At 40.0% G+C, this 18934-nt stretch overlaps 1 protein-coding gene across 6 annotated transcripts in view; it reads left to right on the top strand.

Moving 5' to 3' along the window:
- Positions 1 to 18934, top strand: part of lpp (LIM domain containing preferred translocation partner in lipoma) — a 207297-nt gene that overhangs the window by 90942 nt on the left and 97421 nt on the right. For all 6 annotated transcript variants that reach the window (XM_085152077.1, XM_085152074.1, XM_085152079.1 and 3 more), the window contains one exon: positions 6072 to 6194. In XM_085152077.1, the coding sequence (XP_085008203.1) occupies positions 6072 to 6194 (123 nt within the window). The remainder of the gene's footprint in view (positions 1 to 6071; positions 6195 to 18934) is intronic.

Genomic DNA, 18934 nt, shown 5'->3' with positions numbered 1-18934 from the left:
CACGTTCCAGTGCCAGGGATTTCAGTTTACCTCTGTCCAATCGTCCAGGGTCACTGACCCTTACATAGACTTTGGCTTTAAACTTGTTTGGTTGGAGCTGTCCGCTTTTGTCATGCTCAAACGCGTATAGATGTTTTCGAGAAAATGTTGATGAATCACTAGAAAAGTCTGTATAAATTGAGCAGGATTGGTTACCTGCTAACTCCAGTGGAAGTTGGTAGCCTGGTCCGTGAGCCAAAATAAAGCTGATAGCTTCCATGTTTGCATCTGCGCCGTGCATCCCGCTGCACATGTGCACTATGCTTGCGAGTTCCCACAGAACCCGTGGACTTGAAGTGATAATGTCACATAAACACACACACCTTTGAAGGTGCTAGGAAGGTTTTAGAAGTGGGAAATCTGCATGGATTTGAAATGCACAATAAAAGAGGAAACTGGGCCGTAAACTGGCTTCTAGCTCAGCATACGTCCCTTAATCATAATAGAGCTCTTTGCCGTTTTTACATGTATTCCCATGTATTACCACTGGGGCCTTTAGGTGACAGGAACTAAAACAGACAGAGGCTGAACTGATGGGACTGCATCATTTGTGGTCTGTATATGATAAATAAAGGGTTTCTTTTGAATTGTAAATCATGCAGACATGTGCGAGAAAACCCCCAGAATATAAATATAACATATACATTTGCATGATATGGGCCCTTTAACTCAGACTGCTTTGTTCCCGTAGGTTAAAAATGCAAAGCTAGTAAGAGTATAAATATTATTGTTTTCCTTCGTGTGTGAACATCTCAGCTTTTGGAGATCGGTGGTTTTGTCAGGACAGCTGTCAAATGTAACACATTAGCTGAACAGGATGATGGTTATAATCATGAGCATTAATTTAGTTCCCTTTTTGCTGCTGTAATTTTTGCCACTATTCTTGATTTTTCTTGCATGGAGAGATAAAGGAAAAGATTTTCAAGGCCTGAAATTACATAAGAAATTCCGTCCCTCAATTAGTTTTAAAAGTGCTTTCCTGTATTCATCTCGAAATTTTCTTTTCCTATCACACTGCAGAGTCTTTCTGGCCTGCAGTTTAATTCCTTAAAACACCACGGGTATCTTAATTATGTGTCCTGCAGCCAGAGCAGAAGAGAACGCTGTTCAGAAAAAAAAAAGGGGAAGATATCAATCAAAAATGTCTGTCTGGAGAAATTCTACATAGTGAATGAATAAATCAGCGATTTAATGGCATTTTACTTAAAAGAAGCAGAAATATGCTCTTGTCTTTTATCCCCCTGGCAGAGGGAGATGTCTGGATTATGACACGTAAAAGCCGAGACCTTTAGCGGGAGAGAGAAAAAACAAACCTCTCATCCTGGCTGCAGTTCGTATTACGAAGCCCTACACGGCAAATTCCTCCGCAACACAAAGTCTGCGATGTTTCCTTTCATCCTCCTCGTTATCACCGTTAAACAAGTTTGCCCGTTTTTTTTCTTTTGTTGATTTGAGACAAGCCATTAGTGTTTTGCTTTGTTTACTCCCGCTCATGATTGCCTTAGATGTTTTTAAGCAGCAGCTCTGCTCCGAATGGAGGCAAGCCCTGCCTGTAATAGATTGTGACAGGTAATCCAAACACATAACATTAGAATAAGAAGCAGCCACTGATCCAGCCAACTCAAAAAGCCCCCACAGGCAATTGCAAGAAGTCTTCTTGCAGTTGCAGCATAGTTCAGAAGACTAAAAATACATCTGTCGTTCCATGGAGAAATTCCCGGGAATTTTGTAGAAAACCGGGTGCCACTATCGGTCAGATCGCTTTAACTACTTTCCAGATTTCTGCGCATCACTTTTGTTTTTCTTTTGATTAAATAGTTTGTGTCTTTTCATATGTCGAGGTTGCATTTTTCTCTGAAGCGAAAGAGAAAAAAATGCGGATGAATAAATCAGCGACTGCTGCTGATCCTGTTACTGATGCTTCCAAGCTTCCTCTGATAATAACAGAGTTAAATAAAAATCACAGCAATTCTTAGCATCCTCTGCAGAATACATTCAAAGTGTGGATTAAAAAAAAGTTTGACTTTGATTTTAAAGAATTGACCTTTCTCTGTGAAATAGTGCTGGATGAGATTGTGATGAATAATGTATGAAGAATGAGATACTGTAAATCCAAGAGCAGTAAAAGGCAGGTGAATAGTGCACCGTGTTATGAAAGTTTTCTTTCATACAATGCATCTTTCTTTCTCACTGAGCGAAGTCTCTGCTATTGATGTGTGGCTTTCAAAAAGATTGTCTGAGGTCAAGGTGAAACATGAACTTGTAATGCAAAGTTTAAGAAGTGCAGAGAGAAAAAAAAGCAGGAGAGAATATGCCTGAGCAGCACAGAGCTAGAAATACTCATCGCCGATGGCATTATGGTGACAGTAACTTAACCCTGTGAACCCGAGCTGTACCTGTTACTAGTGCAGGGCGATATGACCAAAAATATTTATCACGATATGCATTTGAAAATTTGCGATAACGATATAACTGACAATATAATTGACACTAGACAAAATACTTTACAACTCCACAACTTTATTAGTGCAAAAAACCCCATCAATGTATTTTCACTTAAACAAGCAGCTGTTTTTTATGTGCATTAAAGTTATATAAAAATGTAACAGTGCAAATTCCTTGCTGACAGTTTAACTAAAAGGCATTTCCAGTGGAAACTGGCCGACATGTCCTCAGCATAACCATGTATAATATCCACAAAACTTTAAAAGAGGTTATACGCACACAATACGATAATATTATGTTGAAGCACAGTACGTATCACTCCTGCCTACGATAGCCATAATGCTCCGACAATCCATCAAGCGGTGCAGCTTCGTAGCTTAGCAAAGTCGTACTAAAACATTTGTACGACATAAAATCGTTTTGAGGTCAGTAAACACAACCAGAAATTATACATAAGGCACACGGGATTATAAGGGGCACTGTCGATTTTCAGAAAAATCAAAGGATTGATTTTAAGTGCGCTGTATTTCCCAAAATGCGGCCGTCGCTAGCATGCTCTACCAAAAATAGTGCTTTGTTGTTTATCTGACGGACGAAAGCTAAACCAGTTCCACACCACTGAACTTGCAGCATTTTTACAAACCGATTCTGGTTTATCCGTTTCATTCAACGATCCCGCCCTTCTCATTCTCCGTCGCCAGCACGCTTTTTCCGCCATGTGCGTATGAAAACAAAGGCACTGCGCATGCGCGTTTTACCCATATTCTATCGCGATATTTCATTTTATTATCTTTGCCCAACATTATACCGGTATTACCGTGAACAGTATGATATGGCCCAGCCCTACCTGTTACAACATAACCCACACCCAAGGTGAGTGTTGCTGTGACCAAGATGCATGGATTAGAAACACACAGATTGCAATTTTCTTGGGCGACTCCACTTTAAGTGTGCCGATCCCGATTTTTGCCAGTTATGGTTTTCTTCCGAATAATATCAATAATAATAATTAGAATCATAACAATAATAATTTACAGGTAAAATTTACAGCAGTTTTCCCTGACGAAAACGTGTACAAATGACGAAATGAAAATCGGTCGCTGTACCCCTCTCCACCTTTACCTGACAGACTTTATTTTACCTTACCAAACAAAGGCTGATACAAAACTAATGCCAGGTACTTCGTAATTTACAGTACAGCGATCCCTCGAGTTACGTTCTAAAAATAACCCACGATAAGTGAAATGTAAAACCCCTGCATGAACATCTTCACACTTTTCTCTCTTGTTTAAATACTCTCAAAGTTCAAACCTTCGTAGAAAAATAAGTCCAGCATTATAGAATTAAACCAAAGGCACTCGCAGGTGACAGCGTTTCGTCGACATTGTTGTGTTTGTTGGGGAGAAAACTTACAAACATACAGTACAGCACTTCAGAGTCACACTGCTAGCGATCAAAGATTTATGTAAGTTTGACAAGCTGAACGCATTCTGTGCTGCACAGGAGACACGGCATGAGATTGATTGACAATGGTCTAGAGCCAATCAGGACGCAGAACACAATGCGTTGTAAAAAAAAAAAAAAAAAGAGAAAAGGATGCAAAATTACACACACAAAAAAAAAATCAGTGAAACAGCAAGGCTGCAGAAGTTGAACTGTGATATAGCGAGGGATCACTGTATGTTCATAACTTCACCAAATAAAAGGACATCAACCCGTTGCTCTACTACTTTGACCCATTGCTAATACTGGAGGCTGCTGGCTTGTGGCTGGCTCTGAGCTCAGAATCACTTTAGCTTTAGCCACTTATCATTTGTTGGCTTGTTTAAAATGTCCATGTTAAGCTGGTGATTTAGGTTTGTTGACACAAACATTTTCACTCTGGTCCTCTAATGGGGTTCAGGGTAGGGCTGCCACAAACGATTATTTTGATAGTCGACTAGTCACCGATTATTTTTGCAATTAGTCGACTAATCAGATCATCATCCATTGGAAGTAAAACATACAGCTTATTGCAACAGCAGCATCTGCTCTTATGTAACTATCATTAGCTTACAGCTTGAAGTGTTTAAGGTATGTGCTAACTAAAAATAAAGACAAGATGATAGTTTGTTAAATTTTAATGAAATTTGCAGATTGTTTCGGTGAAGTTTAATAAACTCCTTGCTATCTAAAATATAACAGGACACCGGAGTATATTCTCGAGCATCTCACACTTCTGATAATCAGTTGTCTGCTTGACGTTTATTCAGCTGTGTAAAAACTATAACTTTAATCTCAGCCAAACCGATTCACTCAGGAACAAATAAAATACTAAAAAAAGCCAAACAATAACATTTTTAAGTTATCTACGTGACTTATATATATTTAACCTGAGTAGTGAAAGACTGCAGTGGGTTTGAAAATTATTTGCCGAGAGTCCGGTGTTCTCATGGGCTCTAGTGAGCTTTGCCCCCGGCTAGCTATCCAGCTGGTGGGTAACAGACGTCTCCGAAAATGTCGGGGTGCTTTTCAAAATATGTGGTGTCTTGATAAACTGAGCAGATATTTGAGGTTTATACAGCTACATTCTCGCCTGAAAATATGTTAAACGTTTATTTTGTGACCCAGAAAGAATAATAAGAGTAATATTAAAACTAACTAGCTGCCGCCATTGTTGGAAGCTGAGCTGGGCTGCGCTATGAATTCTGGGACAGAGCTACTTCTTCTTCTTCGGGATTTAACGGCAGCCGGCATCCTTGTACATGCAGTGCTGCCATCTTCTGTTTCACTCCGTTATTACACTCTTAAATTCTACTACTTATTCCTGCGTCTTTTGTGATCTTACAAAGCTTCAAACGACACGTCGACTATTAAATCAGTCGTCGACGATTTTGATAGTCGACGTAATCGTGACTAGTCGACTAATCGTGGCAGCCCTATTTCAGGGTCAAGGCCAAGGAGTGGAAATCGACCAATTCTAGTCCCTGGCCGATCGATTGGTGCATCTGTGGTAGATTTACCATTTGGACAAAGGAAAAAAACAAACTGCCGCTGTGAGAGTATGAAACAGACTATGTGATGCTGATGTTTATATCATATGCTGGTCTGTTTGCATTTCTCTGCAGTCATGAATGATACTGTTGGAGCACTTAAATACTGAACAACAGTTACTTTACTAACATGCAGGAAAGAGAGACGACGTCAGGTCTGATCAGACATTTACAGAACATGTGACTACCAAGGAGACCAATCAGATTTGGTGTTGCTTCACTTCACTTTGATTTGTAACTAACTAACTATGGTGTAACTATAGTCTGGGTATGCTGGAGAGTCACCATATTGCTAACACTAGGCTATAACAGGTGCATAAATCCATTCTTATGAGTCATGGTGGAGGTAACATTGGGCTCTGAAAGTGCTTCTCATGTTCGGGGAAATCTGCTAACAGATTTGACAATTTTAGAAAGTTTTTGAATAACATGTTTTTTAATTTTAATGTAATTTAGAAGTTCAACTAGTGCATATGTTTCAAATGAAAGCTGCAACACAGTAGAGTGTGCAAGCAGTGAAGGAGTCTGAACACTTTATCGGACGTCTTCTCACAGGTGAAAGGCCCAGAAAAGACGCTGGAAGAGAGGCGCTCCAGTCTGGACGCAGAGATCGACTCCCTCACCAGCATACTGGCAGACCTGGAGAGCAGCTCGCCCTACAAGCATCGAAGCACACAAGTACGTAACCTACAAAATGTCATGCAGATGTGAATTTAAGGCTGCGCTTTTCTTGGGCATTTACTGCAAGCCAAAGTTGAAAATGACTTTTACCGTTTTCAGTTTATGCACGACCTGTAAGGAAACATTAGCCTTTTAATATTGTCAAATACATTTTACAGAAACTAAATGTCAGCAGAATTGATGCTTTTACTTGTAATACTTAGTAGGACATGAAGCACGCTGTTATCAAATGCTTTTACTGAAGTATGTGAGTGCAGCCACTGTTGGCATTCAGTAACACTTATATTAGCACAATAAATGGCACACTTATAGACCTGTAGCTGCTCTTCTGTGAAGTGTGCTAAAAAATGCAAAGAATAATTAAAGTTTTTTAAACCGTTGAATGTTGCAAAATACAAATTAGGTTTCCACATGAAACAGACCCATATATGTTGCATCTTTTTTTTTAAAAAAATGCAATAATGACAAAATGAGTCTTGACCTATATCATTAGTTGATATTAAACGATATTAACGGCAACTTCAAAAAGTCAAAGCCTTGGGCAGTTCACTAAATTGTTTGACACACAATGAATGTAGGACAAGCGGATAAAAAAACCTTAACCAATTGTGTTTGGCGTAGGAAGGCTCAGTGGGGCTTTGAACACATGCAGATCATTTCTCTAGTGACATATTCGAGCAAAAATGAAATACCTGAAAGGGCGTTCTCTGTGGGGCCTCATACTCTGTGGATATGTGGCTAAAGTGGAGTTAAAACAAATCTTAAAGGTGTTGCTTTTTCTGTGGATTATTTATAGAATAGTTACCATATCTGCTTTGTTTCCTTGTACATTTATTCAAGTATTTATATGTAAGTCAATAATTTAAGACTGTGAATTATTGATGTGAGTATTCGTGGGGTCCGTATCTTCATACGAGATCTACATCTTTATATCCACTGACTTTTGTGTGAGTTCAGGAAACAATTCTTCAGCGACTTTAAAATGTAAAATGCTTCGGTTTTTGAAACTCACACGAGGCAAAGTTAGGTTTACAAGTAGTCTGAGAAACATGGTATTTTGGGGGACGTGTGCAATGTGAAAAAGCCAAACGAAGACTGAAGATTGCAAGTGTTGACGTCCTTTGGTTAGGTGACTCCTGGCTCTCTGGTTAGAGGGAGAGGGAAGGGTGTACTGCTCACAGAGTTAAAATTATTGCACCACACAGGGGAAACAAAGCGGAGACGGAGAGAAAGGAAGTAAACGCTGCGGTTCTGAAATGATACGCTTTAACGGCAATAACTAAAATCTGACTTGATGATTTCTAGTATGCTTACTGTTGTGGTGAGCGAGTGTGTTCGTGGGTGCTGATGTGGGGAAACTGTAATAACATGAAATTATGTGCTCATAAAATATGGTGAAATGCTCTTTTTGACAAATCAAATTGACATCTCAGCGTATGTTTTTTTTAGTACAGACAAGGTAAAAAGACAGAGGTCGGTTCAGAGTCTGAGCAGATCGGGACGTCTGCAGGTCTCTGTCTCGTCTCTGTCAGGTTTCCGAGAACTCGTCTTTGTAGTACCGGACAAGAATTGATAATATTGTATGCTAAATTTCAGTTTTCATCCAGAGGTGGCACCGGTTCGAACCATTCTGCAAAATTAAATTCTAATGACTTTTTTCATTTAGTTATGCAAAAAGCAAAATTTGCCGTTAAGATAAATAACTGCTGGAGCTCCACGAGTTAACACATTGCAGAAGAGGACGGCATAAATAACAGAACCTTGTTTAAAGGTAAAATGAATAAAGTGATGAAAAATGAATGAAAACATGGCATTTTGTGGAGAAATCACTATTTTTCTTTCGAGCTGATTTTCTTTTTGGCACGTTTTAAACATGTTGAGTCGTTTTGTTGTTGTACATTAAAGCTCCATCATCTTATTTCTGATGATTCTATGACACAGTTTGATGTCCGTGCATGCATATGTGTAAAGCAACCTGTGTAAAGTGTAAAGCAACCTGTCCAGCGTGTACCCCGCTTCTCGCCCTAAATCGCAGCCTGACAGCTGGTATTACTTTTTTTTAGCTCCCCGTGACCTTAAATTGGATATTTGGAAGAAGATGGATGGATGGAATTTTTTTGGTTAATTCTGGTAGACTTTTTTAAAGGAGTAGTTTGACATTTTGGTTTCTTTCAGTGGGCTGGCAGCCCATCTGAGTTCCCGCCTAAGACTAAACCCCCTGCTGGTCCTGACCGTGAAATCTTGATAGCCTGTTTTTGCTGTTAACTCTTCTAAAGCTATAAAAACATCTTGAAAAAGAAGTAATAAGTACTATTTTAACTTTTCAACATCGATTGTCATTCTTTGCTGTATGTGACTGATGGTTCTCTGTTGCTGGTTTTAGGGTTAAACAGTTGATGTGGATTGATAGTGCTGTATTTTCAGAGTGTCACTGCCCCATCCTGTCCTGTTATTGTCACAGTGCTGAGGCTGACAACATCTGTGGCAGAAATTCTGCACTTATTGCCCCATCCATACCTTTCCATCTAGTGTGCATGGCTTGTGCCAGTTGGCAGCTAGTTTTTCTATGAATTATTAAAGACCATCGATGCTTGTAGTTGTTTTCTGTTGTTGCATAAGTGACTCTGCTTTTTATTTTAAAGAACTTCATTTGCATTTCTGCCAGTCTGCAAGTCAGCTGAAATTTTATCGTTCCAGCTTGCGTTTCTTACAGCGGTTAGCGTGTTCTGGGTTCAAATCCACCGGCTTGCTGAAGCCTTTCTTTGTGGACTTTACCTGTTTGGGTTCTCTCTGGGTTCTTGGGTTTTCTCCCAGACTCTCACGTTTTAGGTTAGGAATTTGACTGTGAATGATTATCTCACTCTGATAGACTTAAAGGTGTACCAAGGCAGGGGTTGAACGACGTGATGGCACCCTAATCTCCCCTGAGGCAATCAGATGGATTATCTGCAATTGCTTGGAAAACAAAACAAAACATATATATGTATATGAAAATAATCAGTTAAAAAAGGGCCTGTCTATACAGAGTTTATAGGGCTTATCAGTGGTTTTTATTAAAAACAATGACTACCTATAATATGTAATTAGAGCCCTTCCACCAACAGAGCTTGTGAATATGTAAGGAACAGGCATGAGTGACATCAGCCTTCTCATCTCATCGTTGCCACCCCCAAACCAAAAGAACAAAGTATGAAGATCCACAGTCTTTTTCTATACTTGGGTGCCATTGCTGACCTGTAAGCATCACAAAGGTAGCTGCTGAAGTTGCTGTTTTTACATAAATCTGACAATTGGAGCTTTTAATTTATAAATAATTATTTGGGCTAATATTGTGGCATTAAAATAAAGTCACAAAATGAGTCTTTCAACATTAAATACACCTCTGCCTTTGGGCTGATTAGAGATCTGTTTCACCGAAATGACTGGTAAAAGTCATTCACTGGTATATGAAAGTTGGCAACTTGCTGTAAAATACTCAGATTTCCTGAAATGTGAAAGCAGACATTTTAACAGTGGAGTTAACAGTATAACTATTTTCTCTATTCTTCTGTGTAAAGCTGTACAGTATACAAGAGCTGACCTTCAGACTGCAGCCGTACAATATACTGTTTATAGTCTACGTGCTGTTAGCTGTCAGTGTTACAAGGTCATGAATTTTAACAGTGTAGAGAACACAAAGCATCTGTGTTTCCTTTATTCTCTTTGTCTTTCTTATAAAGACATAAGGATTTCTATTCATACCGACAATGCACGGGTGCCCACACGTACACGTGTAATAAAAGGAAGCACATCTCTGGGATGTGAAGCGTCTAGCTGCTGGCTTTTTTTTTTCCTAAATAAAATATATGATAAGTGCATACCTTTCCTGAAGAGAAAAACCATGCAGTGTGTATTAACAGAGGTCTGAAAGCTTTTGTCAACATGACTTGAAAAATTGATGTGCGCCTCTACAGCTCTGTGAGAGGCCAGCTTCCCAATGTCGTACTAACTAAGGTATGTCTGTCGTGTTGGTTCTACCTGTGAGGGTCAGATGTGATCTGCGCGTTTATTTTGATCATAATCTGCTGCGAGATTTCGGGGTTATGGGTGGGAAGCCACACCACCTGTGTCTCAGCAGAGTGCGCATACATTCTGTGACATGTATTAATAATGAAACGTTTTACGTCGGACGTTTTGCAGAGTTTTCCAACATCTCTCTGCTACCAATGATGCCCTTTTGCGGTTGCCGTGTAAAAGATTTAGCTTTCTATTTGATTGTTTATTTTCCAGAGATACGAGCACTCTGCAATGCACGCACACGTGCACCCACACACACAGACAGAGTTACTTTCTACTCAGCTGATGCTGATTCTAGCTGATTAACTCAGGTTGACCTTTTCCCCTACCCAGCTGCTCCTGTCAGTTCATGCTCAGGCTCTTTCAATGCATTATGTACAACATAACACTGGTGTATGTGTGTGCGCGCGCGTGTGTGTTTAATGGGCCAGGTTTCGTACTCCTGCATCGGTACAACTGCTGCACAGTAATCTTCCACTTGTATAAGCAAAAGAGCAACGAGTGCTCTTGATTTAAGCTTTCTGTGCACAGGCAATCACACAGCCAGCACTCCAAAATCAATAGACCACCCTGCGCTCTGCCTTCAAGCTTCTAGGAGAGGACTCTTCCCTCCCGACGGAAAATTTGGAATCAGAGAGGGGACCTTATGTGTGCTCGCCTCCCAGATGAAATTCAAATGGACGTTGCTGCTCATTCATAAAAATCTAAGTAGCATTCCTGCAAACATTCAGCCGGCACTGATGCTTCACAGACATCAAAACAATTTTGTTTGCTTTAGTTGGTATTCTCTGTGGCATAACAGTGGGTAATGAAATGTGATCATTATATAATTCCCATTTGTTCTCTCTCCAGTTCCATCTTAGATGCCATTTGTTATTTGACACAGTTAACTAAGTTTGTGCTGCAGTTTGCTTGCTTTATCCTGTGACAGCAGAAATTAAGGAAACGCTGATAATAATGTTTCGGCCTTGATCGAGTTAGTGGTTTCTGTTATTCCTGGTGAAATCAAAAGCATCTTAATGTTATTAAAAGAGAATTTCTTTAATCTTCTTTCACTGATTTGTTGCTTTCAGTGTCATTTTGTTTATTAGAAAGAATTTCTATTAACAGTGCACAGATTCACTGGCTTCACTTCTGTTTCTTCTTCACTTCTGAAAAATGTGAACTGCAGCCAACAAAGTGATAAAATTAATGTTTTTACTGTTTAAATATGATCAGTTTACACCTTTGCTATTCTTGCAGCGACAGGACAAAGTGTCTTCTGTCCAGAAATAGGTATGTACTGCAGTCAGACATCATGCAGTCGCTCTTGTAACACCAGCGTGCTGCTTTGTAGAACCAAACAGATGTCATATTTTATTATACAACAGGTTTTTGCCTTCCAGAGCTCTCTAACAAGGTTACAATCACTGACATAAAATCTATAGCAGCAAAGCATCCTTGTAAATGAATTTAATTTAGCTTTACTCATAAGATTGGAGCCTTCCATGTAATATACTCATAATACAGACACACTGTCCTCTGTGGGCATGACTGTCAGGCTGTACATTAAGCTAAAAGAGGCTATGCTGTTCAAATGAATTTTTTTGCATATACACACTTAAAGCCATTTTTGCCATTTCCAAATGTAAGATTTTGCCTCTTGAGGTGGGCTCGACATTAATGCTTTTACTTTCAGATAGCTGCTGTTTTGTTTTTTATTATTATTATTTTTTCTTTTTAAAGTTAAATATTTTACCTTAAATCAGAAACACGAAAATTTAAAATTTTGTTTTTCTTTTTTTTCCTCCTTGAAACACCTCACTGCTGAACTGCAATAGCTTCATGGTCCACTGAGGGACCACAGCCCACATTTTAAGAATCACTGTTCTAAGTGAAAAGTTCAGGGACATCTAAAACTGCCAAAAATATATATCTAAAAGCAAAATACATAACAAAGAATAAAAGATGTTAAACTTTAAGGCCCAAGAGTCGTGTTGTCGTCTGACCTCCACTGTTTGAAACCACTAAAAGTATATAAAGATGGGCATCGCAGCATTCTAAAGCCAGTTCGTTAAATTCATTTCCACCTAGATATTCCACAAAGTGCACAATGGTTAGGAACCACAACTGCTCATGAAGTTACAGAGCGAGGTTGCCGTGTGCCGAGTCATAGATGTAGCGTGTGCTCTGCTGACTCAATAACTGAGGAGCTCCAAACCTCCTCTGGCATCAACATCAGCACAAAAACTGTGAGCCAGGAGCTTCGCTGCATAGGTTTCCATTTCTGAGCAGCTCCTGTAGGTCTAATGTGTTGGTGGCCCAGTACTTTTGTCCATATAGTGTAGCTTACTGGAACCACTGATCTTCCCACAAATTTGCCAGTGTTATCTGCTTCAGTTACCCGCTTTGTTAGCACAAAGTAGCTATCAACTAGGCCCCTTAAAATGAATTGCGCTTGGGTATTGCACCATACTGAGCTCTTGCTGGAAGTTAGAGACAGGATGAGTATGAAAACCTAGGGTGTTAGCCCAGGTGGAGCTGCTGGGGGTGCAGATCTTTATGGTAAACCTTATTTGTGCAGCATTAATTTAAAAAATGATCACCAAGACACTATTTAGAATTAAAGAATGAAATTGCTGCTTTTTGAATACAGCAAGCAGCCACCACTGGGCCACAGTTGTTCGAAACCTTGTTTGAATCTTTAATAACTGTTTTTATTTGGCACGGTGATCGGAGGAAACACAGGAGAGTGTGTTCATGCTAAGTCCTGCAAGTGAAATGCACTGAAATCTGAGTCCAACCAGCCCTGCTAATATGCAGCGTAGGCCTGTCTAAGCACATCAGATCTGTTGTGGGGGAGTTAACAAGGAGGCCCAGATGAGTGTCAAAACAGTGTGCTTATCAAGCACCAGAGCAGCACCACTGCTTTGGTGGAGGCTGCAGAAGCTTCTCCTGTAACCTCTAATTCACACTGACCTGTGGTGCATTTCTAGTAATCAGATGAATCAGCAGCCCTCCTACTGAGATTCTTCAACATCCAGTTTATTTTGTAAACTGTCAGAAGAAAGCAGAATGTTTCAACTCTCATGCATGCCTTGACATCAAAGTTAAATATGGTGGATGGATATAAGAATAAATGTATAACTTTCTCGTCTTAAGGATATTTTAAAATCCACATATCTGCACTCTGTCAAATCTGATTTATTTGGTGTATCTGCTCACACTGATTGCATTCACAGGCAGAGATTGATAGATTTGGTGCCCTGCTGTTGGCTGACTATAGAGAGCATATTCTGCTACTACGCACAGACACGAGGGAAAATACAGAAGCAAAAAGTGTCACCTAGTCCGCCAACAGCAGGCAGTAATTACTGTAGTTGTTTCTAATCCCTGTTACATGCTGTAAAATGTAAAATGTGTTGACTTTCGGAATAGGAAATGTCATATCTGAGGCTCAAAGACATTTCATTTGAGTCCTATTTTAATATGAAAGAAGTTCAAACAAATAGTCTGCAAACATGTTTTTTCTTTTTGAGGAGAAATGTGTACACAGCACTAATGTACTACTACTAGTTAGCCACTGTATAACCAATTAAGTAACCAGTCCCCCCCCCCAAAAAAAAATAAGCAGTGACATTTTTGTCCCAATTAAATTCTAATGTGCTTTCTCCATTAAAGCAGCAGCAGCAGCTCGTTCTGATCTGATTCAGTCTGTTATGATAAGATTTAAGTTGAAATTAAAAAGCTCTCCCCGTCTGATGGCTCCACTCGCTGTGAAACAATAATGTGCGACGCGATGAATAAAATATTGAAAGCCCGGCTCACTAAATGACATACACTTGCCCTCATAGTAAACTTCCCCAGTTCTGCCATGCTGCATCAGGAGGCGTTTGATGGTGTCTTGGTGTGCGGTGCTTTAACTGAGGTAGCATCTTTCCAGATGGATTCAAAGAGGGAGAGATGCTCAGCTGTTACTAGGCTGCCCTCCGGCAGTGCCACAGCTTCTGGGAGCAAAGTTGTGCGACTCACTCATGGTTCCACCTCAATTAAAAACCAGTCAGCTAAGCGGTTTCTTTGTTTCCACGCATGCAGGGAACTTTAGCGTGCAAATGTTGATGCTGTCTGGAACCATGACTGCTGATCATGGTGGTGCCTTTCAGAAAAGAGAAAGGACTGGACCCTGGAGTCGTTAGACAATTTCTGTCACCCGATAATCTGACTGCTGTTTGCACTCTTCACTTCTCTCGACAGAAGTTTGTTTGATCTACATGTTGAGTATCGTCCCCAGAAAGTGGAGCACACAGTTTTGTGGGGTTCAAAAGGTTTCCACCAGTGTTTTATTATCCCAGTTGTTCAATGGGTTTAGGCTCACACCTCACTGGCCCTAAACATCAGGATTTTTTATTTATTTATAGACAATATATGCAACCATAATGTTTTTATGGTTGCATATATTGTCTATATATGCAACTACCAGTAGCGGTAGGACAATGTATTTTATTGTCCTACCGCTACTGCTATCTGTTTTCGCGCACCAGCTTATATGAGAACATAAAATAAGACAATAAAAAATCAAAGCAAATGTTGGGGCTTAATCATAATGAAGTCATGGGTATATATACCTATACACTACTTTGTCTTCATGCTAGAAGTAGTCGCTGGGTCTTTGGTTAAACACTTTATTGTACTGTATAGCTGCAAGCGATGGCTTGTTCTGAAGAGGCACCTGTTAGATTACTCCTTCACTAGAATATACAGTATATAATGTTTGGAAGCCTGAAATCTAAGTTTCCAGTTTTTACAGTTTTCAGCTGCATAGTGCGTAGTTTGTCTGTCCGGGTATGTTAAGCTAGCAGCCTGGAGGGCACTCACAACCATCTAAATTATCAGTCATGTAAAGTATGAACGTGGATTAATGAATAAAAGTAACTTAAGGTCAAAACATTATCTGAACTGTCACTACCAATTTCTTCCTTGGGATAGGCTCCCAAGAAGATGGTTTAAGAACAAGTCCGGGCTAATAAAGTAGTCATATGTGCGACTATCTTCACTATCTTTCACCTGATTGCATTTGTGTAAAGCTGTTCTGCCTGTCCCATCGAAGCTGTTTATATATGTATATTTAATACAGAAAATAAGCAAAAACAAATACAGTAGGTGCACATTAAAAGACAAGCTCAAGCCAATTTTAAATTTGCTGTAATTTTATGCAGTATTATGTGCTTTTATGTGTGCCCTATTTCTCCAACTGTCCCACACAGAAAAAGTGTTTTTATTTAAAAAGTTGGCAGGTACAGTATGTTTCATCTCTTTGGCTAACACTGTGTGAAATCCCAAATAGAAAGGCACCGTCACTCATCCGAAAAAGCCGCAGCGCTGCATTGTTCTGCTTGCGTTTTTTTTTCTCATTGTCAGATATCCTGATGTCTCTATAATAAGTTGTCATGTCCATACAAAACAGATGAGCATTATTGAAGTGTGCTGACAGTTCAGCTAAAGTCGAGCGCTTGAAATGCTGCTGAGATGGATCTTACCACATGAGTGCCCTAAGGAGGCCTTACTTCACACTGTGCCAGTCAAGCCATACTGTGACGCTCCCATCTCTCAACAGGCAGAGCGTTGCGTCTGGCACTCACTGTCACAACATGGCAGAATGATAGGCTCGCGCTGCTTGCTCCCAAATCTCCCACTGATCGTGGCGTCTGCTGAGCGATCTCAGAAAATATAGACTATAGACCTCTGCGGTGGTACCTCGGCTCCTTGAGAGTGTGATAGGGTTTATGACCTTTCCTCAGCTCCTCTTGTTAGGCTCAAACTCTGGAGGCATCTCATGGGAATTTGTATAATCCCCTCAGGTGTGCTGTTCATCCTTTCCACATTTAGTTGCTTTTGAGGTGCCAGAACAATAACAAATCAAATGCTATATTAATAAATGTGTCAGAATATTGTAAGAAACACAAGATCCGAAACATTAATTCTGTAATTGGGGGTGTTTGTGATTCTTCTGCTTCTGGATGCAGTCCAAAATTCTCTTATTTTCACCGTTTCATACTTTTCCATGGCTCAGATTGGACTCTTTGGTTCATTTTTTCGTACGAGTGACACCGTGAGCTAACCCACCCATTAATGAGATGATTAATGATTATTCAAAAGTTGTAGCTGATTGGTGTAGAACACCATTGTTCGACCGTTTCTCAGCCTCAGGTTCAACCCCAGGGTCTGACTTGAGGTTTAGTCCAAATTCACCTCCCATCACCTCGCCGTTTCCTGCCGTCTTCTTCTTTGTTTTGTTGCCCTTTACGTCTTTTAACTGTGACCACAGTGGCAAACTTTGCTCTAAACTTTCATTGAGGAACACTTACAATAGAGTATATGTAGTGACACTATAGTAGCAAAAAAGGTCAGTCAGAGTGAACGCGAGTAGCTGGCTGCTGTTATGCCTTTAAGGACAAATTGTAGCCAAACAAATGTGCGCTTTGCACATAAGCAGTTCAAGCTGTGAGGACAAAATGTTTTTCTGCTCAGAGGTGACAGCTCAGTAATATTAGCCTCAGTTGTTTCCAGCTTGTGCCGCTGTCACTGGTCATGACACTGGTATGTATGCTAGCCAGCCTCTTATTCCTTATTAAAGGTCAAGGCTGTAGGCAACTATTTTTTGCAATGGATATTTTGCTCTTCGGGGCTCCGACACAGTGTGCAATTGTTCTCCAGCTCATCTCCCCGAGCTGATCGGACTGTATCGAGACGACGCTCCAGTGCTGTAATTATAGGGCTTCTTGGTGTCTAAGTTTTTCCTCTCAGTTTGTTTTATACACTGCAATTCTCTTTGATTGCTTTGCTGCAGTATGGAACAATGATGTCGCCACACTGCTGGTGGCACCCATTGACCTTAAGGTCAATCTGGCAGCAGGTTCTGAATTTTGACAGGGGCAGCCAACTGTGGAAAGAGGCGCGCGCCTTCAGGCGCTCTGTGTGTTCCGTCAATGTTCGTTAGTCAAATAAACTGTGTAGTATCACCCCTTTGTCTTTTATTAACAGGGTGAACCAATGACAAATTTACTTAGAGCCAGGAAGCTGTGACAGTGTGTGTAACCTGCCTCTTTACATCATCGAATACCAATGCTAAAAGGCTTACCGTCAACTGCTGTCATCGCGCATTATCTGTATACCCCATAACACGTGCGAGCTTACAGTACACAAGCGAGCGCGCGCGCAGCTTCTAAGACAGCCATCTCTGGAATTGATGACATTGACACACTGTAAGCGATGGACATTTTCAACAGCCGAATATTTCTCCCGAAGCGGGAGAGGTCACAAGTGCACAAAGAGCTCATTACAGAGATGAGTCAGAGATGTGTGGTGAGAGGCTGGCCTGTAGTTCTGCAGGAGGTGAATGAAACAATTAGTTTCTGCTGTGCGAGAGCTACAAAACACACATTTCCCTCTTTTGTAAAGATAGCCTGCAGAAGTGCCACGATCGGTAACTTTTCACACAGTATTCCCGAAAATGATTTTTCAGTTGCATCAGTGAGTAATACGCCCTACTTTGTATGATGTTGTTACATCATCCTAGAAATATTACATACTTTCCCCCCTGAAACCTAGTTTTTTAAGGGATTACATAACCATGAATTTTGAAACATGGACTTAATGTTCAACTACAACGTCTCTAGGTTGTCTTGGTGGCAAGAGCATAGATTCTCCATGTCATGTCTTACAGCTGCCTTTATGTCTGTGTGCATTTCAAAAGTGTTTGTACAGGAGCTCCACAGACTGATATTAGTTAGTGTAAATGGGAAAATAGAAAGGAAAACAGTTCCTTAACCTTAAAAATAGAAGTGTGGCTGTATTATATTAATCCAAATTTCATACAACACAGTAGGAATGCTGTCGTGTGAGAATCTCCATAAACTGCAAGTTGAATTTGTTTATTAGGATTACTGTTGCAAACACTTTTGCACATAAAAATGCATCACCAGATGATAATAATGTATTTTTCCTGTTTGTTTCTTTTAATTATTGACTAAAGATAAAATGATAAATCATCTAGATTGCTAGGTCAGTTCACATATTTGCTGTATGCCTTTATAAAAACATAGTTAACCCTCAGTCTAGGGCTGTGCGATATGACCAAAATCTCATATCCCGATATAAGACATCTATCGTCCGATAATGATATAAATCACAAAAATTTTACATTTTCTGAAAATTCTGTGAATCTCGGGCAGCTCGACTTGCGTGAAGTGTTTCAAGCTGGGCGTCGTGTACTTGGAGTCGAATGTTTTAACCGATGTATGAAACGATACATTTTTAGACATAAGTTGTAACGGCCGCCGTTTTCTTTGTGAGTATTTATTACACGGCGTGCTGCGGGGAAAAGCCTGTTCTAACGTCTGAGTCTAAAGTTTATTTTTTAGCACCAGACGGCTCTTTTTTGCTTCTCATGCGTAAATACTCTGCATCTTTCACGTGATTCAGTTTATTTTGAAAAGTCTCAACAGGATCTTGAGCTTTATTGTGAAAGGTTTTTGTGGAAAATAAATAAGCGGACACGCGAGGGTTTTACCGTCGTTGTTGCTAACGACAACGCATAAAAACAGGCGCTTTTCCGTCGTTAGTGTGGTTATATCAAATATAAGAGAAAGAGAGAACTTTAAGAAATTAATATAGCCACTACAGTGACCATCAAAACGATGAAA

The sequence above is a fragment of the Neolamprologus multifasciatus genome, chromosome 23, assembly GCF_963576455.1.
Source record: "Neolamprologus multifasciatus chromosome 23, fNeoMul1.2, whole genome shotgun sequence".
Lineage (NCBI taxonomy): Eukaryota > Metazoa > Chordata > Actinopteri > Cichliformes > Cichlidae > Neolamprologus > Neolamprologus multifasciatus.
Note: the sequence above shows the minus strand (reverse complement) of the source record. Positions and strands in the feature narration are given on the sequence as shown.